The sequence below is a fragment of the Emys orbicularis genome, chromosome 1 (genome assembly GCF_028017835.1).
Source record: "Emys orbicularis isolate rEmyOrb1 chromosome 1, rEmyOrb1.hap1, whole genome shotgun sequence".
Lineage (NCBI taxonomy): Eukaryota > Metazoa > Chordata > Testudines > Emydidae > Emys > Emys orbicularis.
The window spans coordinates 356,153,510-356,172,879 of record NC_088683.1 but is presented as its reverse complement, the minus strand read 5'-3'; the positions used below and the strand labels follow the sequence as shown (position 1 = coordinate 356,172,879).

Below are 19,370 nucleotides of genomic sequence, written 5' to 3'. Positions count from 1 at the left end.
CATTAGCCCGTTCGTTTATAAGCCGACCCCCCAAGATGGTTAGGTAAAAATAGCAAAAACTGAATGACCCTTTCATAAGCCGACCCTATATTTTAGGGGTTGGCAAACTTTGGCTCCTGGCCCGTTAGGGTAAGCCGCTAGCGGGCCTGGATGTTTTGTTTACCTGGAGCGTTCGCAGGCACGGAGCCCCTCGGCTCCCAGTGTCTGCGGTTTGCCGTTCCCGCAGCTCCCATTGGCTGGGAATGGCAAACCGCAGCCACAGGGAGCTGAGGGGCTCCGTGCCTGCAGATGCTCCGGGTAAACAAAACAACAGTGTATTAGATATTCAATTCAATGATTCCATAGAGTTTAAAATCATCAAATTTATAAGCCGACCCCCGCTCTTTGATGCGTCATTTTTTTTACCAAAAATATTTGGCTTATGAACGAGTATATACAGTAAGTTTAAAAAAAAAAAAAAAAAAAGGAATTAGGTAAATTCATGGAGGATAGGTCCATCAATGGCTATTAGCCAAGTCGGTCAGCGTCAGCAATCCCATGCTCTGGGTGTCCCTAAACCACTGACTGTCATAAACTGGGTCTGGATCAGAGGATGGATCACTCAATAATTGCCATGTTCTGTTCATTCCCCCTGAGGCATTTGGCATCAGCCACTGTTGGAAGACAGGATGTTGGGCTAGATGGACTGTTGGTCTGACTCAGTATGGCTGTTCTTATGTTTTTATGAATTTGGGCAGCTTTTTTTAGCCAGCCACATGTCTCTAGTTTGGCTTTTTTGTTTTTGGTGACTTTTTATTTATTTATTTTTTATTTTACAGCTACATATCCTCCTTGTGTTGCCAGCAGCATCTTTCCAAAATAGTATAGTTCCTAACTTGGAATCTTTCAGTTTTGTTGCTAGTGGATACAGAACATTTTGGTGGCATTACTGCTTCAGCAGCTGGCAGATGTTAGTAATGCATAAAGCTACATGAGTGGAAGGCAATCACACTACAGCGATGAACATGGTAGAAAACCTATATAGAATAGAGGGGATGCACCAGAGCAGAACTAAGAACAGATTGACTTCTCAGGCAGTCATGGGTGCTTGTTTACACTGAGTATTTAGAGCAGAGGTGGGCAAACTATGGCCCGTGGGCCACATCTGGCCTGCGGGACTGTCCTGGCCCAGGAGGCTAGCCCCCAGCCCCTCCCCTGCAGCCACGCCGCCGCGCAGGCAGCGCTCTGGGCAGCGGAGCTGCGCGCTCCTGCTGAGCCTAGAGCAGCAGCATGTCTAGCTCCAGCCGGGTGGTGCGGCAGCCAGACATGCCGCTCTGAGCGGCGTGGTAAGTGGGCCGGGCCCGGGGGTTGGATAAGGGGTGGGGGGTCCCGGGGAGCAGTCAGGGGACGGGGGGGGGGTTGGATGGGGCGGATGTTCGGTGGGGGGTGTTCAGGGGCTGGGGAACGGGGGGGGGGGGGGTTGGATAGGCGTGGAGTTCCAGGGGGCCTGTCGGGGGTGGGGGTGTGGATAGGGTCGGGCAGTCAGGGGACTGGGAGCAGGAGGGTTGGATAGGGGATGGGATCCTAGGGGGGCAGTTGGGGCGGGGGGGTGTCCAGGGAGGGAGCGGGGGGTGGGTGGATGGGTCAGGGGTTCTGAGAGGGGCAGTCAGGGGGTGGGAAGTGGGAGGCGGTGCGTGGGGGTCAGGCTGTTTGGGGAGGCACAGCCTTCCCTACCTGGCTCTCCACACAGTTTTGTAACCCCAATGTGGCCCTCGGGCCAAAAAGTTTGTCCACCCCTGAGTTAGAGGCTGCTAATTACTGTTCGTTCCATCTAGCCAATCCATACCTGCTATTTTGTACATTTGTCTTCATAGCTAGTTGAACTGGTTTTTCTAGCAAAATGGAGTCTAGAATACTTTTTTTGAAGTCTAAACAGGCCCCTATTAACGGCTTTCTCCTAGAATAAAGCAGCTATCCACAAACAAAAAAACATAAATTGAATGTACAGTTTTAACTCAAGCTCCTCAATGTCCTTTTTTATTTTTTAGCGGCGGCTTCGTCACCTACGGAATATTGCTGCACGTAACATTGTTAATAGGAATGGTTATTGCCTTCTGGATACCTACTTCACCCTTCATTTGTGTGATAACACTAAGATATGTAAAGGTAAGGGCCTGTTGTCAACACTTATCACGTAACTCCATCTTCCTATACAAACTACACTGATGCTCCTTGTTCAATTTTTTGAAGTTCATTCTACCTTGAATTCGTTTTGTTTCCTGGTGACTTGATACCATTAAAATTCATTTGTATTTTCAGATGAGCTGAAGATAAACAATGAAAGCTTTCACATTTTCTCCATTTTCTATCAGCAGATAGACCCAACTATCAGTCTTGCAGCTGTCAAGCTGAATGAGTTGTCTGCTTAGACTATACCAGTACCACTAGCAGGGCTGCTAGCAAAATAGGTATCCTTCTATACAAAGCAGCTAGTACCTGCACAGTGGAGCACTGCTTCTCTCTAAATTTGTTCAGATTAGGGCTTCAAGGTTTGGTCTTCTCTGATGACTGTGTGCAGCTGATGTGCCCCGCACTATTTGCCTCATGCATTGATAGGCAACTGAAAGATCAGCAGCAGGCACAGTCAAGCTGAACCAACTCTTGAACAAACATTCCATTTCTCCTACATCTGACCTAGCTGCTACTGCATCCCAGGAACAGGCACAATCTATCTTAAATTCTTCTAAGATGCTTATCACCATGGTAACTAAGCTCCAGACAACAGTTGTGGAATACTGAGTCCCAAAACGGCAATGTATGCTTAGTCTTGCCTGTTCCTGGTGAGCATGTTTGGATGTTGGTTTTTTTCTCCATCTATTGCTTCTTGCCTTCTACCTCAAGCTACAAGTGGAGAGATGGGATGACAAAGTGCCATTAGTGAGGGGGGTGGGGGGGAGGGAATTGGTCTTGTTTAGATGTGAACATTGGCAAGCTCTGTTTGATCTTTTTAGGTAAAGTTTGATTCAGTTTCTACTAGAACTAATGCATCAGTTACCTTTGCATAGAATATACTTCTAGGACTTGTTTTACAGAACATTTCCCGTTTAAAAAACAAGTATTTGTACTGTGGCATAAATATTGACATTGTACCTAAAGGTTGAAAATGGGCTGAATTTCTCTACTCACTTAATTCTTTTCCCTCTTAGAATTTTATAGGAGTGAAGTGATCAAGAACTCCCTGGTAAGTTGATTTAATATTGGTGATCTTGTATAGAAACCCTTGTACTTCACTCTTATCTCCTAATGTGTAGGCTTACTTAATGCTGAAATATTGCACTTAGTTCGTAGTAAAACATCTGAAACAGTCTTTTCTTCCATTTTCCAGACATGACTAAACTAGTACAGCTGGATCTTATTGTCCACTCCCGAAGGTTCATGCCCTTATGGAGTAAAAGGGGCAATGTTTTGGATTAATGACAACCTGAGAGTCTCCCCGAGGGAGATGTTATCAACTTAATGTCATGTAAATCTGAATTATCCAGCTACTGTTGTAACTACTGTTAAAAGTAGCACCTACAGTTACTAACTGGAAGGTCTTTTTTGTTTGTGCATTTGACAATATCGTGTATAGTCAGTTTAATCATTGCATATTTTGGCAACAGAGGATAGCAACGTTTCAAAACAGAACAAAACCCCAGAACCCCGCAAATGCATCTGTAAATCCACAAAAACCGATAAAGGGGATTTGGGGCAGGTGTAGTATCAAACTACTACTAACTCACTACTTTAAAGGTACAACTTGAAACAGTTTTAAGTCTAACAGTGCAGTTGACACTCTTGGATGGGAGAAACTGTTCTCAGTGGTACCAGATGACAGAACAAGGAGTAATGGTCTCAAGTTGCAGTGGGGGAGGTTTAGGTTGGATATTGGAAAAAACTTTTTCACTAGGAGGGTGGTGAAGCACTGGAATGGGTTACCTAGGGAGGTGGTGGAATCTCCTTCCTTAGAGGTTTTTAAGGTCAGGCTTGACAAAGCCCTGGCTGGGATGATTTAGTTGGGGATTGGTCCTGCTTTGAGCAGGGGGTTGGACTAGATGACCTCCTGAGGTCCCTTTCAACCCTGATATTCTATGATTCTATGAAACCTAGCAGTTGAACAAAACAGATGGGAGATTTATGATCAAGAAGGGTGAGGTCATCTTTGAAGACACAACTTGAACCTCAAACAGGAGTTGTGGTTGTGTTAGGGGGAGGGAGTCAAGGAAATCTTGCTGCTTGTGAATCTAGGCAAATAACTTTCTTTTTGACTTGGCACTTTGCTGCTCTCACTAACATGTTTTGAATAAACTTTTGGGTAAACTTTTTTCTTATGTAGCCATCCCATTTAAGGTAGTTAATTTAAATAAAAGATTAAAATGTGTTTGTGCATTTTTAATTGAATTTACATCCAAACAGAGCTTGATATAATTGCAAGCAAAAAAATTACCAATCTAGTAAATAGAAAATGGTGAATGATGCATTTAACAGATTTTTTTTTTTTTTTACATTTAAGTTATGCTATATAATTTTTGAAAATTGTGTTGAGATGTAATGTATCCTCCTGGATAGCAAAAAAAGTACCAAATTTAATGTAAAGGTGATATTTAGTTGCAAAACATGTTGTAATGGCTACTAACCAATGAGAATCAACATTTCTTAAGAAAATAACTCAAGTACAAATGCAAAACATGATTAAAATTAATGATTTAGATCAAGGCTCACCACTTGCTGTTTTAATCATGATTAAAATGGTGATTTATATCGCTTTAATCTAAATCAATCTAGCCTATTCCACACCCCAACACTACCCTTCCCAGTGTCAATGGAGAGAAGCAGAGCTTCTCACAAGAAAATTGTTTCTAGCCCTGGTACATGGGTAATGGGGGCACCTCTCATATCAGCCTCAGAGTAGTGTGGGGTTTTTTGCAGTTCAAGTCCTGAAGTCCTTACTTCTGAAGATTTTGTTATACTCTAGCACTGAGGTAGCTCTACCATTACTAGTAATGCTGGCAACATTAAAAAGACCAACACCTAGGCTGCCCTATCATGTCACAGTAGCAAAGAAGCTGCTCTGTGTATACTAACACTTCTACTGGTGCTAGCAACAACAGAATTGCAGTGGTTAGAGAGTGGAGATAAAAACCAAATAGATGCAGCTGGTGGCTTGGCACCTATTTTCTTATTGCTTCCAAATATAGATGGCTATGGTGGGTCTTGCTATTTATATCCTTTGGTCACGCTGGTATTGCTATCTTACTACTACTAAAGTGTTAAGGCTCTAAGAAAATAGTTCACCTGAAATGTAACTGTGTGGATAAGCATGATGTTGCCTATCCAGTCTAGGCCGTTATGGAGAGTCAACTTTAAGTGTGACGTGTCCAGTCCTACTAATCAGCGTCCAAGTGTGTGAGCTCGAGGCCTCAAATGCACTTTTGGTAGCTGTATCTCAGAATATGAAGGAGGTTCTTCTCTTCATCCCTTACCCCCGTCCCCCAAAAGATAATCCTTGACCCAAAGGTTGGTGAGGAGTAATGCTGTGAGCCATTGCCTCCTCTGTTAGGAGGGCTTCCTTGAATACTTGTCTGTTCTTCCTTGTGCTAGGTCTGAGGTACAGGGAGAAGGGGAAGAAATAAACTTACCAGCAGGTCACAATTCTATGCAATGTTTAGAACTGGCTTCTCTTGGACAAGTGATTGTCCCACTCTCCCTCTGTTTGGGGTATCTTGGTTATAACTTCCCAGAATGAGTCTCGTCAAGGAAATCATGTCAGCCTTCGATAGCTTTGGGAAAGAAAATATCAAATTCTCGTGTTCATTCCAAGTCCTGTTCAAATGTGTGGAAATCGTTAGAAGCGGAGTTACTGAATAACAGTAACAATTCAACAAATTATCCATATAAAACATTGCTCCAAAAAAATCTTAATTGATAGAACTAAACAAAACACTCCAGGCTAATTCACTTTCATTGTGCATTTTTTCCCACTCTGTTCCCATGTTAAAAGCTTTACAAAATTTATTCTGTTTAAAAGCTGAAAAGGGTAAATCATCTGACAAACTACATAAATTATTTAGCAGATGGCTTCAGTACTAGCCTGACTCAGTTTTCACTTTCTGGAAGAGTTAGTTGCAGTGGTGGTACATACAGTGCCAGGTATTGTTGGTGCTGCATGAACCCTACAATCAGATGTTTTTAATGGGAAACTGTCATGATGTCTAGACTCAAAACGTGACCTACTTTTTCTGACAGCTGTCAGCAAAGTCCATAAACTATTGTTTTCCTCTCTTCAAGATGTCATAAAACAAACAAGTATAATTATTATTCTCCTTCCTCCCTTGCCCTTAAAGCCAACTTGCATATAAAAGCCAGAAGCCTAACACTTACAAGTAATCCCACAGATGCCAATATGAATAGGAGGGAAGAATGTAGCTTAATAAATTCCAATTAGGCTTTAACAGCGAATTCGAGATAACTTTGAAAACTTAGTTATTTTGATGTTGATGAATTAAAAACGAGAAGTTCTAAAAATCTGAGCTGTAGAGCTTCAGAATAGAGTGTCTTAGTACTGCTGGCGAACTGTATTGGAAGGACTAGAGCTGCTGCAAATTTTATATAACATTCTTGTAGTATAGGTGGTCATTAGGAATATCTGTGTTGTGTGGAAATATGGTCCCTACTTTCAAGAGCTTACCGTTTAAGAAAGTTAAGTTCTAGAAACTGAGAATTAAAATTGTGTTATGTGCTAACAGTCTGTAGATGGCTTCAGTGTAGCCTAAAGCTTACAAACAAGTATCTGATCCTGCAATCCTTCCTCTTGCAAATATTCTGTACTCAGTGAGTACTTTTATTGGTATCAGTGGTACTTGCATAGCCCTAAGAGGCTGAAAATGCTGGTGCTTAGACAAGTTTCAGATACTTTCCAAAGATATGTAAGTCTCTCTTTTAGAGTATTAGGGAAAACATTGGTGTTGAAGTAGCGCAAGTCAAATTTCTTATCTGTGCACTACTTTGCTGTTAAGTCCAAAGATATGTTACCTTCCTGGAGGTTTAAATTGAGTTTGTGTGCTGAAGTTGGACTTTAGCATATGAGGGTTTGGTAGCAAACTGGGGGAGCTATCCAGCAGGTTTGAAGACTTTCTGAAGTCAGGAGACCTTGATCACATATTTGAAGATCTGCTGATTTGACCGATCTCCCCCCAGTTGTCCAAACCTGTTGGGTTTTCTCTGGGACCTTTTTTATAACCAGAATTCTGCTTTATTTAGTCTGAAATGGAAACTTAATTATAAACTGGGGTCTATCCAAAGAAACACAAGGCTAAGTGATGCAATCCCTACTAACAAGTGCTGCAAATCTTAAAGTAGCACATTTTAGTAAGTTCCCGTATAACTGCCAAGTATTCTACCAGTATTTAATTTCCTGTTATGATGGTAGCCAGCAATAGATATATAAATAGGTCTTTCTTGCTAGGAAAAATTCAAGAGGTGAGTAAGGGGACAGGGACTTCTGTAAAACTTACGGAAGGAAATAGATACCCTTTGGAGTCTTGTGATTCTGACCTATTAATCACTAGTATGCATGTTTAAGCTTGCAGCATGTTATGACTGTTTTTCATAATTTCTTAAATATAGTGGTACCATGATTATTCAAAATTCTCGACACTTGAAACCTTCTCTAAATTCAGAGAAATTAGTCAGCAGGATTTTTAAGTCTGTTTTTTGTCAAATCCTAAGGTCTGGACTTGTCTGGCTGGCTCTCCAAATTTCTAGAATGAAGAGAGCTCCTCAGAAGGTAGCAGCACTCAGGGTTTGGTGTCAGCATTGCAGAACTTGAGGGGTGAAGGGGAATAGGAACAAACCCCCATTAATAGTTAAACCAAATTCAGTTATGAGAAGTAAATCAGTGTTAATATAAACTACAGCTCTTTTTTTAGAAGCCAAATGTTAAGAGTATGGAACACTGTCTTCACGCTACTCCCATTTTCTAAAAATACTAGTATTTGTATTTCTTGAAAAAGTGCCTGTTGTGGCAAAAGGAAGTTAATGAAGTAATTTCCTGGTGTCTCATAATGGAAGGAAGTAGTAGTTGGTCTGAAAGCCTGCAGGCTTGCAGCAGCAGATGGAAGTGGGAGCCAAACTAGGAATCTTGATCAGAAAAGGGAAAGTTGTGAATAATGAAGGAGCAGAGTCTCTGATGGCTTGAGCCTTCTCATGTGTAACTTAGACGACCGTTGATCTTGCAGGGTGTTACTTCAGGTCTTGCAGTCTGAAAGTTTGACATAAATACTTGGCCTCTTTAAATTTAAACACACTGTATGTTGTTAAACTGAAATAACACCAAAGAATGTTGTTCTTCCTACATCTTTATTTTACTTATCAACAGAATCCAACATGGAGGAGTCTTGACTTTGGAATCATGCCTGATCGCCTCGATACATCTGTGTCATGCTTTTTGGTGAGGATCTGGGGTGGCAAGAAAGAGCTCTATCAGCTGTTGATCGAATGGAAAGTCAATCTAGATGGACTAAAATACTTGGGTCAGCAGGTAAAATAAAAGCATGTTTCCTCAATTTGTGGATTAAGTAGCTAAAAGTCTTTTTCTTAAACAGAGTTGTAAGATCAAGGCTACAAACAGACTGAAGAGAAAAGGAAAATGATAAAATATAATAAACATTGTATCTTAATTATGGAATAAAACTAATTACAAAGGGACTGCTAATATGGGTAGCTCTCCCCATTGCAAGGAGCTTTAAATAATCTGGATGGGCACAATATTATATTAAAGTTTTATGTTGTGAAATTTCTTGGATTAAAGTGATTAAGCAGCTCAAATAGCTAAAGCAACAATAGTAGCCCCAAGTGAGAAACAGTGTATGACATTACTCTGTATGTGATCACCGTTTACTTTCTTTAGCTTTTCTAATTAGACTGTGCTAATACTACTAGAATGCCAACAATGCCCTTGGCATAAAAATCTTCAATCCAATTACAGACTAAGAAACCAAGAGGATGGTGTTAACCTTGGAACCTTTCCCCCATTCTTCTCTAGTCCTAGGAAATCACTTGTCTGGCATGGGTTTAGTACAGCGGTTCTCAAACTCGGTCGGGACCCCATTTTAATGGGGTCACCAGGGCTGGCATTAGACTTGCTGGGGCCTGGGCCCGAAGCCTAAGCCCAAGCCCCACCGCCTGGGTCTGAAGACCCCCAGGTGGTGGGGCTCAGATTACAGACCCCCCGCCTGGGGCTTAAGCCCTTGAGCTTCTGCTTTGGCCCCCTGCCCTGGGCGGTGGGACTCGGGCTTTGGCTTTGGACCCCCATGCGGGACGGTGGGGCTTAGACTTCAGACCCCGCTCCTGGGGTCATGTAGTAATTTTTCTTGTCAGAAGGGGGTAACGATGCAATGAAGTTTGAGAGCCCCTGGTTAGTATTTGTGGGTCTTTTGGAACAAGTGGAATCGTTAGTTATGATTTTACATAAATGCGAGTCATTTACATCAGTTACAAGTTTAAAGAAAATGTGTTAAAACTAATGTTAAAGGGAGATACTTAGAGAGCCGTAACTCATGAAACAAATGCCAGGTGTCTGTTCGTCGTAATCACAGTAGGTTGAAACTCTTGGTTTTAAACTAAGTTTCTTAGATGAGTGTCCTGCCCTGGTCTCTCTCTTGCTCTTTGAGTTTGCCGTTCTAAAACGAATCTACAGCTTTAAAAGATGGAAATGCTTTGAAATGTCAAAATTATTTATAAAATAGGCTTGTAATGAAAAAGCATTTGTTGTTGGATCCAGTACTTGCTGTGCAGAAGATGATTTTCAGTGTTCTGTTTCATTTTATTGCACCAAAGAAATAGGCCCCTGGAGAATATTCTCTAACACTATCTTTTTTGTTTATAAGTAACCTTGCCCCCTCAGCTAACACTTAATGTAGGAACAGTTTTGTGTTGAGCCATAAACAACAAAGAATATGATTGATCTAACTGTGCATTATCTGCTGAAAATTGGCTCCTTTATAACTGAGCTGTCTGAATGAGCTATTTCCTTGTTTGTTTTTATTATTTTCGATCTTCCTACTATTTCTCTACTTCTGGCTCTAGGAAAGAGGAAGTCTTGTTTATCTTCCACTATAAGTAAGTAGTTCTAGGTGCTATATAGTGGTTAAGGCAGATAGTTTTTATTTTGCATCTTGGAAGATGGGAATATATCACTGAGCATATCAGCCATTTCCTGTTTAGAGGTGTGAAAGTCAAGTGTGTTCTCTACGGTAATAGTTCAGTTCCCTATGGACACTATTAGCACTAGAAGGAAGAACTGAAAAGGTGACAGTCATAAAAATAGCAATTAATATTCAGCTTGATTGCAGGTAAACTAAGTTGACCCTAATGTCATTGGTGTTGGTTTTTGTTTTTGTTTTACAGATACATGCTCGAAACCCAAATGAAATAATTTTTGGGTTGAACGATGGCTATTACGGAGCTTCATTTGAACAGAAGGTACGAATACTAATATTTATGCAAATTATGTAGTAATGATAGTCACAAGCTGTAATTTAAATTCTTTTGGCATAGGCCAGCATTTTCACGGTTCGGTGCCTACTACTGTAAGCACCTAAATAATTGGATGTTGGGATGCTCAGCATCTCTGAAAAATTGGGCCACTTAAACAAATGGCCTCACTTTCAAGGGTGCTGAACCTTTCCCACTTTTGTCTAGGTGCCTAACTTTAGGCACCCAAGCTTCAACATTTTAGACAGTTCTTACTGACCTCTTCACTTAACCTCTGTCCCTGAGGCTCCATGTTGCAGTTTCCATCTTTGCTTTCCCAGTAAGTTTAATGGAACTAGTTGTAGCCAGTCATTGGCTTGTAAATGACTAGAAGGGTCACGGTTGAATGAAACAAGTTACATCTTTCTCTCTACAAAAGCAGAGTGCTCCAGATAGCACACTCCTAATCCTTGCCATCTTGGATAACTGGATGAGTAGTAACTGAACTTTGGTTATCTTAATGGCTGTGCAGAGCACAAATGCTAGATTAATGAGATTTCATGCAGTTACGCAATCTTAAATACTTATTTTTTTAAAATTGGTAGGCCCAGTATTTGATCTACATCTTATTAAAAAAATTATTTCCAGAGTCTCTGTAATGTCTTGTGTTTTAGCTGCCCAAAAATGCTTGTTTTCATCTTTGAATACTATGGTTTTTATCAGTCAGCACTCATGACCACTGACTGACCAATCAGTCAGCACTAATGGCACACGCATGTGAGAAACAAACTGTAAAAAGCTTGAAAATGAAATCTGCTTCAAGTGGCTATTAATCATGAAGGATTACTTTGGATTTAAAGTACCTTGAGTGGTGGTGTTTTTCAAAACACTTAATGACCAGACACACTAATGCTAAAATTAAGTCCCCCATCTTCCAGTCATTTACATTAAGCGCTGTAGCTCTTTCACCCCTTTCTTTGAATGATTTCCCCTCTTTCATGTCTCCTAATTTTAATCCTCTAATTTTTTTCCAGCTAATACAAGCCAAGCAGAATAGTCAGCATTTTGACCCTGACCATGCTATAGTTGAAGCTGTGTTAGCAACAACCATGTATGAATGTAATTATTGCATTTTCTAAGCACTGACAGTGTACAAGACCCATACCTTGCAACTGAGACACAGCTTGCCCCAAAGAGCTTGCAACTAAAACACTTCATTGTATGCAGGTGGCTCTGGGAAGCCAACAGAAGTCAATAACTGTCTTTTCGAAATACAGCTATTGACTTGCTGCTTGTGATTATTTCTGAGACGAGACTTTGCGAGGAATATGAATAGAGGCTAGTGGCTTTAGAGTCTAGAATCTGGCTGACTGTTCCATGCTTTGGGGAAGCCTCAAAAATGGCATGGAGATGACTCTGAGAAGCAAACAAGTGGGGCATACAGGCTGTTAGAGGGGCCTAATGTGCATTTGCAAACATGATGGTGGTTTCACTGAGCAATGTGGACAAATCTTTTTTCCCTGATGACTGTTACAGTGCAAGTTACAAGCATAACACCAGTATCCCTCAGTTATGCTGTATACCTGTAAGTTTCCAGATGGAATTCAGGACTCTGGTGTGGTTTGGGGGGTGTGGTGGGTTTTTTTTTTTTTTTAAGAGCCCTAAAGGGTTTGGTAACAGGCTACTTGAGAGGTTGCCTCGCATGCTATCCTTCCTTTTAGCTGCCACCATTCGCTGACAGAAGTCAACTTGACTGAACACAGTGGTCTGCCAGAACCTGAATTTAACTCTTCTGGACATGATGCAAGACTCATCTTTTTGCTCCTTGCAAGGAGAGTGTCTGAAGTGTTGGAATTTTATTTGGGTTTGGCACTTAATTCTTATAGTGCCATGGAAGGATGAGCAATATACCGTGTAACATTTTATAAGGGTGCATAAAGCATAGATGCACTTCTGTTGATTAATATCTTTAGAAATTGAAACTAAATTAAAATTTAGGCTTAAACAATCTAAACGAAGAGAATACAGGTTTTAATAAGGCTGAGTCCAGGCTGGGACCTAGTGGCAAAATCTGTTACAACAAATAATTTTTTCAAGGCCTAATGAGAACTTATAGGATTTGGGGATTTGTAATGTTTGTATTAAAGGAGATCCTTAGTCTCTATCTGTGACTGGGACCTCCAGCAACAGTAAAATGCAATATGGTGCAGGCATAATCAAATCCTGTTGAGGAGCTTGCATATTTTAATTTGAGGTGTTTGGATATAATGTAGCAGTTTGTTGACAGAATCAGTTTCTCTAATTCTCAATTTGATTTCTTCCTTACCTAACTAGATTCTTGGAGATCTAGAGCAAAATACAACACATCTCAATATAACTCTAGTTTCCTATTTTAAATTAAACTTGTTCTGAGATGCTGGTCATTAAACTAATATATGCACTACTGACAAACCAGCTTTACATTTGGTATCAGGAAACAGTGCTGAATGCTAAGTTTAAAAAAAAAAAAAAAAAAAAAAAAAAAAAATTCAGAGGATCTTTGCCATCCGCTCACCATTGTCCACTATCATGACAGAAATGGGAAGTTGGTGGTTGTCATATGACAACCACCAAAATGGAACTAGACTGCTGGCACAGAAAATAAGGTTGTAGAGGATTTTTTAAACTAAAGCCTGGGAGAAAGGCAACAGCTGCAGAGGAGCACATGATTTGGGCAGAGACATCCATTAGGGATGAATTTATTAAAGGGGCAACTCTATGTCCTAGTATAGAAGATAGGAAAGAAGTTGGTGAAGTACAGGTAGGAGCTAGTGATGAACGGTCAAATGTAAGAGTCCCATGTAAGCATAACACATGAAAGCCAGCAACTAAATCTTGACAAAATGTACAAGTGCTTATATACAAATACTAGAAGTCTAAATGCTAAGATGGGTAAACTAGAATGCCAGGCATTAAATGAGGAAATTGATATAAAAAGTTCAGAAATTTGGTGGAATGAGGATAATCAATGGGACATGATAATAGCAGGGTACAAAAGACGTAGGAATGACAGAGTAGGTCACGCTGGGCGGGGGCAGGAGAGAGGTACTGTTATAAAAGCATAGTCAAATAAGGTGAAAATCTTAAATGAATCAAACAGTACCATAGAGTTTCTGTGGATAGAAATTACATGCTTGAATAATAAGAGTATTAGCAATAAGCATATACTGACAACCACCTGACCAGTATGGTAACAGTGACTATGAAATGCTAAGAGAGGCTACAAAACCAGAAAATACAATAATAATGGGTGATTTCAACTATCCTCCTATTGACTGGGTAAATGTCCCCTTAGGGCATGATGCAGAGAGAGAATTTCTAGACACCATAAATGACTGCTTTTTGGAGCAGTCATCCTGGAACCCACAATTGCCTGGAGAGGCAATTCTTGATTTTAGTCCTAAATGGAGCACAAGATCTGGTCTAAGAGGTAACTATAGCTGAATTGCTGGGTAATAGTGACCATAATCTAACTAAATTTACCATCCTTGTAGGGGGAAAATACCAACACCCTCCCTCCCCCCTTTAACATTTAACTCTTAAAAATAGGAGCTACCCAGGAATAAGGATGCTAGTTAGACGGAAGTTAAAAAGAGGAGTCACAAGGGTAAAATGCCTGCAATCAGCATGGAGACTACTAAATACTGTAATAGAGGCTCGGACCAAATGTATCATAAAAGACAGTAGGACTACCAAAAGAGTGCCACCATGGCTAAAAAGCAGAGTAATGGAGGTCATTAGAGGCAAAAAGGCATCTTTTAAAATTTGAAAGTTGGATCCTAATGCGGAAAACAGAAAGGAGCACAAACTCTGGCAAGTGAAATGTAAAAGTATAAGACAGGCCAAGGAAGAAATTGAGAAGTAACTTGCTAAAAGATGCAAAAACTAAGTGGCAGGATATCTACCAAACAGGCAGTAGGGCCCCTAAACAATAAAGGTGTTAAAGGAGCACTAAAGGAAGAAGACAAGACCATTGCAGAGATGCTAAATTATGGAGTTAGGTTGACATAAGGCATCTTACATCGACCTAATTGTGTCAGTGTCTATGTTACAGGCTTGCTCCCGCCGATGTACATGCCCTACTACACAGACATAACTCCACCTCCATGAGAGGCGTAGGACTTATGTCGGTGTAGTTAGGGTGACGCAGTGTCTGTGTAGATGCTTCATTACTTACATCTGCTGTTGGCTGTCATTCTTGTCAATTTCACAATTAGATCAGATAAACTGCTGGAGCCATGAAAATGACAAGGGTGGCCACCGGGACTCCCGGCTCCCCACTCTGAGCCCGGCGCTCCTGTTGAGGACGCGCACTGCTTACAGAAGGAGGGTAGTGTGGACATGAAAAACGTCTGTAATTACTGCAGTGGTTGTAATTTGACCTAACATAGGTTGACTTAAGTTTGTAGTGCAAACATGCCTGAATTCTTTGCATTTGGTTTTCACTGCGGGGGAGGTAAGCACATCAGAGCTGTTCTTTTGAACGACAAATCTTAATTGCTGTCCCAAACTGATGGGTCAATAGAAGAGGTTTTGGAACAAAAAGGTGATAGTTGATACAGTGTATTTGGATTTTCAGAAAGCCTTTGATAAGATCCCTCACCAAAGGCTCTCAAGAAACCTAAGTAGCCATAGGATAACAGGGAACATCCTCTCATGGTCCAGTACAGTAGAACCCCCTTTATCTGATCTAATTGGGACTGGGGTCAGATCGGTTAATCAAAAATTTGGATGGGACAATGGGACAGTGCGAGGCTATAGCGCCATCTTGTGGCCACAGGACAGATCGCCTGCTTCTGGACCTGTGTGCACTGGTTGTTTGGTTAATACCGATAATAGAGGGTCAGATAAACTGGGCTCTACTGTAACTAATTGAAAGATAAGTAACAAAGGGTGGAAATAAATGGTCAGTTTTCACAAAAGAACAGCCTTGTCTCTCAAGCACCTGTTGTGTTCAACATATTCATTAATGATCTCAAACAGGGTGAACTGCAAAGTGGCAACGTTTGCAGCTGATACAAAATTATTCAAGATAGTTAAGTCCAAAGCAGACTGCAAGGAGTTACAGCGCTCTCTCAAAGCTGGGTGACTGGGCAACAAAATGGCAGATAAAATTCAGCATTGATAAATGCAAAGGAATGCATCTGGGAGGGCGGGGGGGATAATACCAAATTTACATATACAATGATAGATTCTAAATTAGCTGTTACCATCCAAGAAAGATCTTGGAGTCACTGTGGATAGATTGGTGAAAACTTCCATTCACTGTGCAGCAGACAAAAAAGTATGTTAAGAACCCTTAGGAAAGGGATAGAAAATAAGACCGAAAATATCATAATGCCAATATACAAAACTATGGTGAGCCCCCATATAAAATCCTGTGTCCAGTTCTGGTCACCAAATCTCAAAATGGATATAGTGGAACTGAAAGAGGTTCAGAGAAGGGCAACAAAGATAATCAAGGGTATAGAACATCTTTCATACGAGGGGAGAATAGGGCTGGTCAGCTTAGAAAAGAGATGACGGGGGGATGGGGGTATGTTTGATAGGTCTAAAAAATCATGAATGAGGTGGAAAAAGTGAACGGTGAAGTTCTATTTACCCTTTCCTAAAATACAAAAACCTGGGGTCACCTGATGAAATTAATAAGCAGCAGATTGACTACAAACAAGTGCTTTCTCACATAGGCACATCTAAATTGTGGAATATGTTTCCATGGAATGTTGTTGTGATGGGTTCCCCCTGGGGTGCCATCTGGAACTACGGTACCACTGAGCCCCCTGACCCACCAGCCTGGGCTCCCTCTCACAGTGTACTGCTGTCACCAATCTACAAAGCTCTCCAGCCTGCACTTCTACTAGTCTACATACAGGTGAGGGCACACCCAGCTGCAGTTACAAGCAGGCTCTCTGACCAGTCCCTGCATGGCAAGGCTACTCCCAGCTCCTCAGTCATGCACCCCCTCTGGAGTATAAACCCAAAACTATACTATCTTGTGCTGCACAGGGAACTGTATAGCGTAAGTTCATAAAATTTGCCCCCTCCCTCAATGTGGAGAGGAATATGCAACAGCCTTTTGCCCCTGAGTTATGATTCCCACACATTTCACTCCAACTCACTGGTTTAAATAAAGCAACAACAAGTTAATAAATGATACATTTTAAGTGATTATAAGGGATAGCAAACAGATCAAAGCAGATTACCTAGCAAATAAACAAAAAACACAAACTAAACTTAATATACTAACTAGATTGGATATGAATAGCAGATTCTCACCCTAAGAAATGATACAAGCAGGCCGCTGATTCTTAAGGGGCAAGCTACACTTGCTTTACAGCTTGGAATCCCCAGGTGTTTCATTCACAGGCTAAAATCCCTTTAGCCTGGGTCCAGCACTTCCCCAGTTCAGTCTTTGTTCCTCAGGTGTTTCCAGGAGTATTCTTGTGTGGGGAGTGAAGAACCCCAGATTGTCACTCACTGCCCTATATAGCTTTTGCATCTGGCGGGAACCCTTTGTTCCCATGCCAGTCAGTGGAAAAACACGAACATCCCAAGATGGAGTCTAGAGACATGTGGTCTCATCACGTGTCCTTGCAGAGTCATAGCAGCCATTACTTGGAGGCTGTCTATAGTGTTCTCAGGAAGGCTTCCCAGGTGGGAGATAAGCTTCTCCTAAGGCCTACTGTTTTTTTCCTAATGGCCCATTGCCCAGAATAGGCCCTTCCCTACCCACTATCTAGACTGAAAGCATCTTCTCTGGTGGGCGTTACCCAAGTATAACGACATTTGACATGCAGATACATAGTCAATATTCCTAACTTCAGATACAAAAATGATACATGAATACAAATAGGATAATTATATTCAGCAAATCATAACTTTTCCAATGACACCTCACATGACTTATCTTGCATAAAATAAATTATACTTATGTCATAACCATATAATATCACTGCAAAGAATTTGGGGTGCAGTGTCACAGTTGTGATGCCCAAAAGTATAGCTGGGATCAAAAAAGAACTGGATAAGTACATGGAGGTCCATCACTGGCAATTAGCCAAGATGATCAGGGGCACAACCCTATGCTTGGGGCAACACTAAACCTCTGACTACCAGAAGCCAGGAGTGGAAGACTGGCAGATCACTCCATAATTGTCCTGTTTTGTTAATTTGCCCTGAAGCTCTCGTACAGACCACTGCCAGAGTCAGGATACTAGGCAGGATGGACAGTGCTCTGACCCAGAATGGCAGTTCTTATATTCTTATTTAATAACCAGCAGTAGTTTGTGTATTTGTTGCTACTCTAAATAAACACCTTGACCCACTTCAGATTCAAAAAGTAAACTACACATCCTGGTCTCAAATTGAGTTTTTCCTGCTATAGAGTAGATTAGGAAAAATAAATTAATTCTGGCAAATTAATGCGGGGGAGGAGGGATTACAGATACAGTGGTGATGCCACAGCATATCCAAACTAAGTATTCGTTTTCCTGTGGTGGTGGCTGTTCGTTAGTTTCCATTGTCAGGAAGGCTGACTTAATCTGGCTGGGACTTGACCTGTTACTGATCTCTAGCCAGCCAGAGGCGCGCATACCATCCTGCTACTTTTTTTTAATAATGGAATAGCTCTTTGAAAGCATAACATGGAAAAAAGCTTAAATGGCTTTGCAATTGCTGTTTTGGAGCTTCCAAGCCCTTGTATTTTTAAGACAGAAGAATAGTCTTGCAAAATTCCCATCTGGGTTCTGCACACTTAATTCCTAGCTGCCACCTCTCCTGTAAAGGAGTGACATTAAAGGACATGCACTACACGGACTAATCTTGGTAGAGAGACACTAGTTTATCTGGGATGATGGACTTGTCCCAAGCGGTGCCAGGGATCGTGCATCCATTTCTTAATAATGTCTAATGGCTCTGTTTTCAATAACATCCAGTAGACTAATAACTGACCGTGTCAACTGTCAAACCAAGTCGATATTTCTTTCATAGGAGTTTTACTAATCTGTACCTTTGACTTTTCAGGGAGGTATTTGGTTCATTTCCCTTTGCGGAGACAAAGAAGCCTTGTTCTTAAGGTTTTTTTCCCTTAAACTCCAGTTTCTTCTTTTTTGTGACAATGGGCACTAGGTTGATGGAAGAAAAAGGTTTTGGGGAAGACTTAAAAAGCTCCTCTCTGGTCACCCCTCAATTCTGTGCCCTGAGGAATATTCTTTTAGCTGTTGATCCTAGCAGCCCAGTCACTACTGGGGGTGTGAATGCAAAACCATGTGCCTCCAACACTGCTGTTCTGCCTGAGACCACCATGTGGCTTTCAGACCCTTCTCATGCCTTCTCTAACTCTGCTGCCAGTTCCAGCTTCTCTCCTTCTCACTCATCCTCAAGACCTAGAACCCCTAGAATTCTGCGGTCCCGCTCTTCTTGTGGTGTTTGGAGTACAGATTTTATTTCCCTGCCTCTGCAGCAACCCTCTCAGCCACTCTGCAAAGGAGCCTTATGATGTACTCTGAGTGGGTTTTTTGCTCCCCCCCCCCTTGCTAAAACCACTGAGGCCTTGTCTACACTGCCACTTTGCAGTGCTGCAACTTTCTTACTCGGGTTTGTGACCCCTCCCTCCCCCCCCCCCCCCCGAGCGCTGCACGTTTCAGTGCTGTAAAGTGGCAGTGTAGACAGTGCACCAGCACTGGGAGCTACTCCCATCATGGGGGTGGGTTTTTTTTTTGTTTATAGCGCTGGAAGAGCTCTCTCCCAGCACTGGTGCCGCGACTATACAGCCACGTTAAAGCGTTGCCATGGCAGCACTTTAATGTTGCTAGTGAAGACATACCCTTGGCCTCCACAGT

General features: G+C 41.5%; 1 protein-coding gene across 1 annotated transcript in view; it reads left to right on the top strand.

Moving 5' to 3' along the window:
• Positions 1-19,370, top strand: part of UVRAG (UV radiation resistance associated) — a 149,078-nt gene that overhangs the window by 21,074 nt on the left and 108,634 nt on the right. Inside the window, exons 2-5 of the mRNA XM_065417462.1 lie at positions 2,028-2,145; positions 3,186-3,220; positions 8,396-8,557; positions 10,426-10,500. Of these exons, the coding sequence (XP_065273534.1) occupies positions 2,028-2,145; positions 3,186-3,220; positions 8,396-8,557; positions 10,426-10,500 (390 nt within the window). The remainder of the gene's footprint in view (positions 1-2,027; positions 2,146-3,185; positions 3,221-8,395; positions 8,558-10,425; positions 10,501-19,370) is intronic.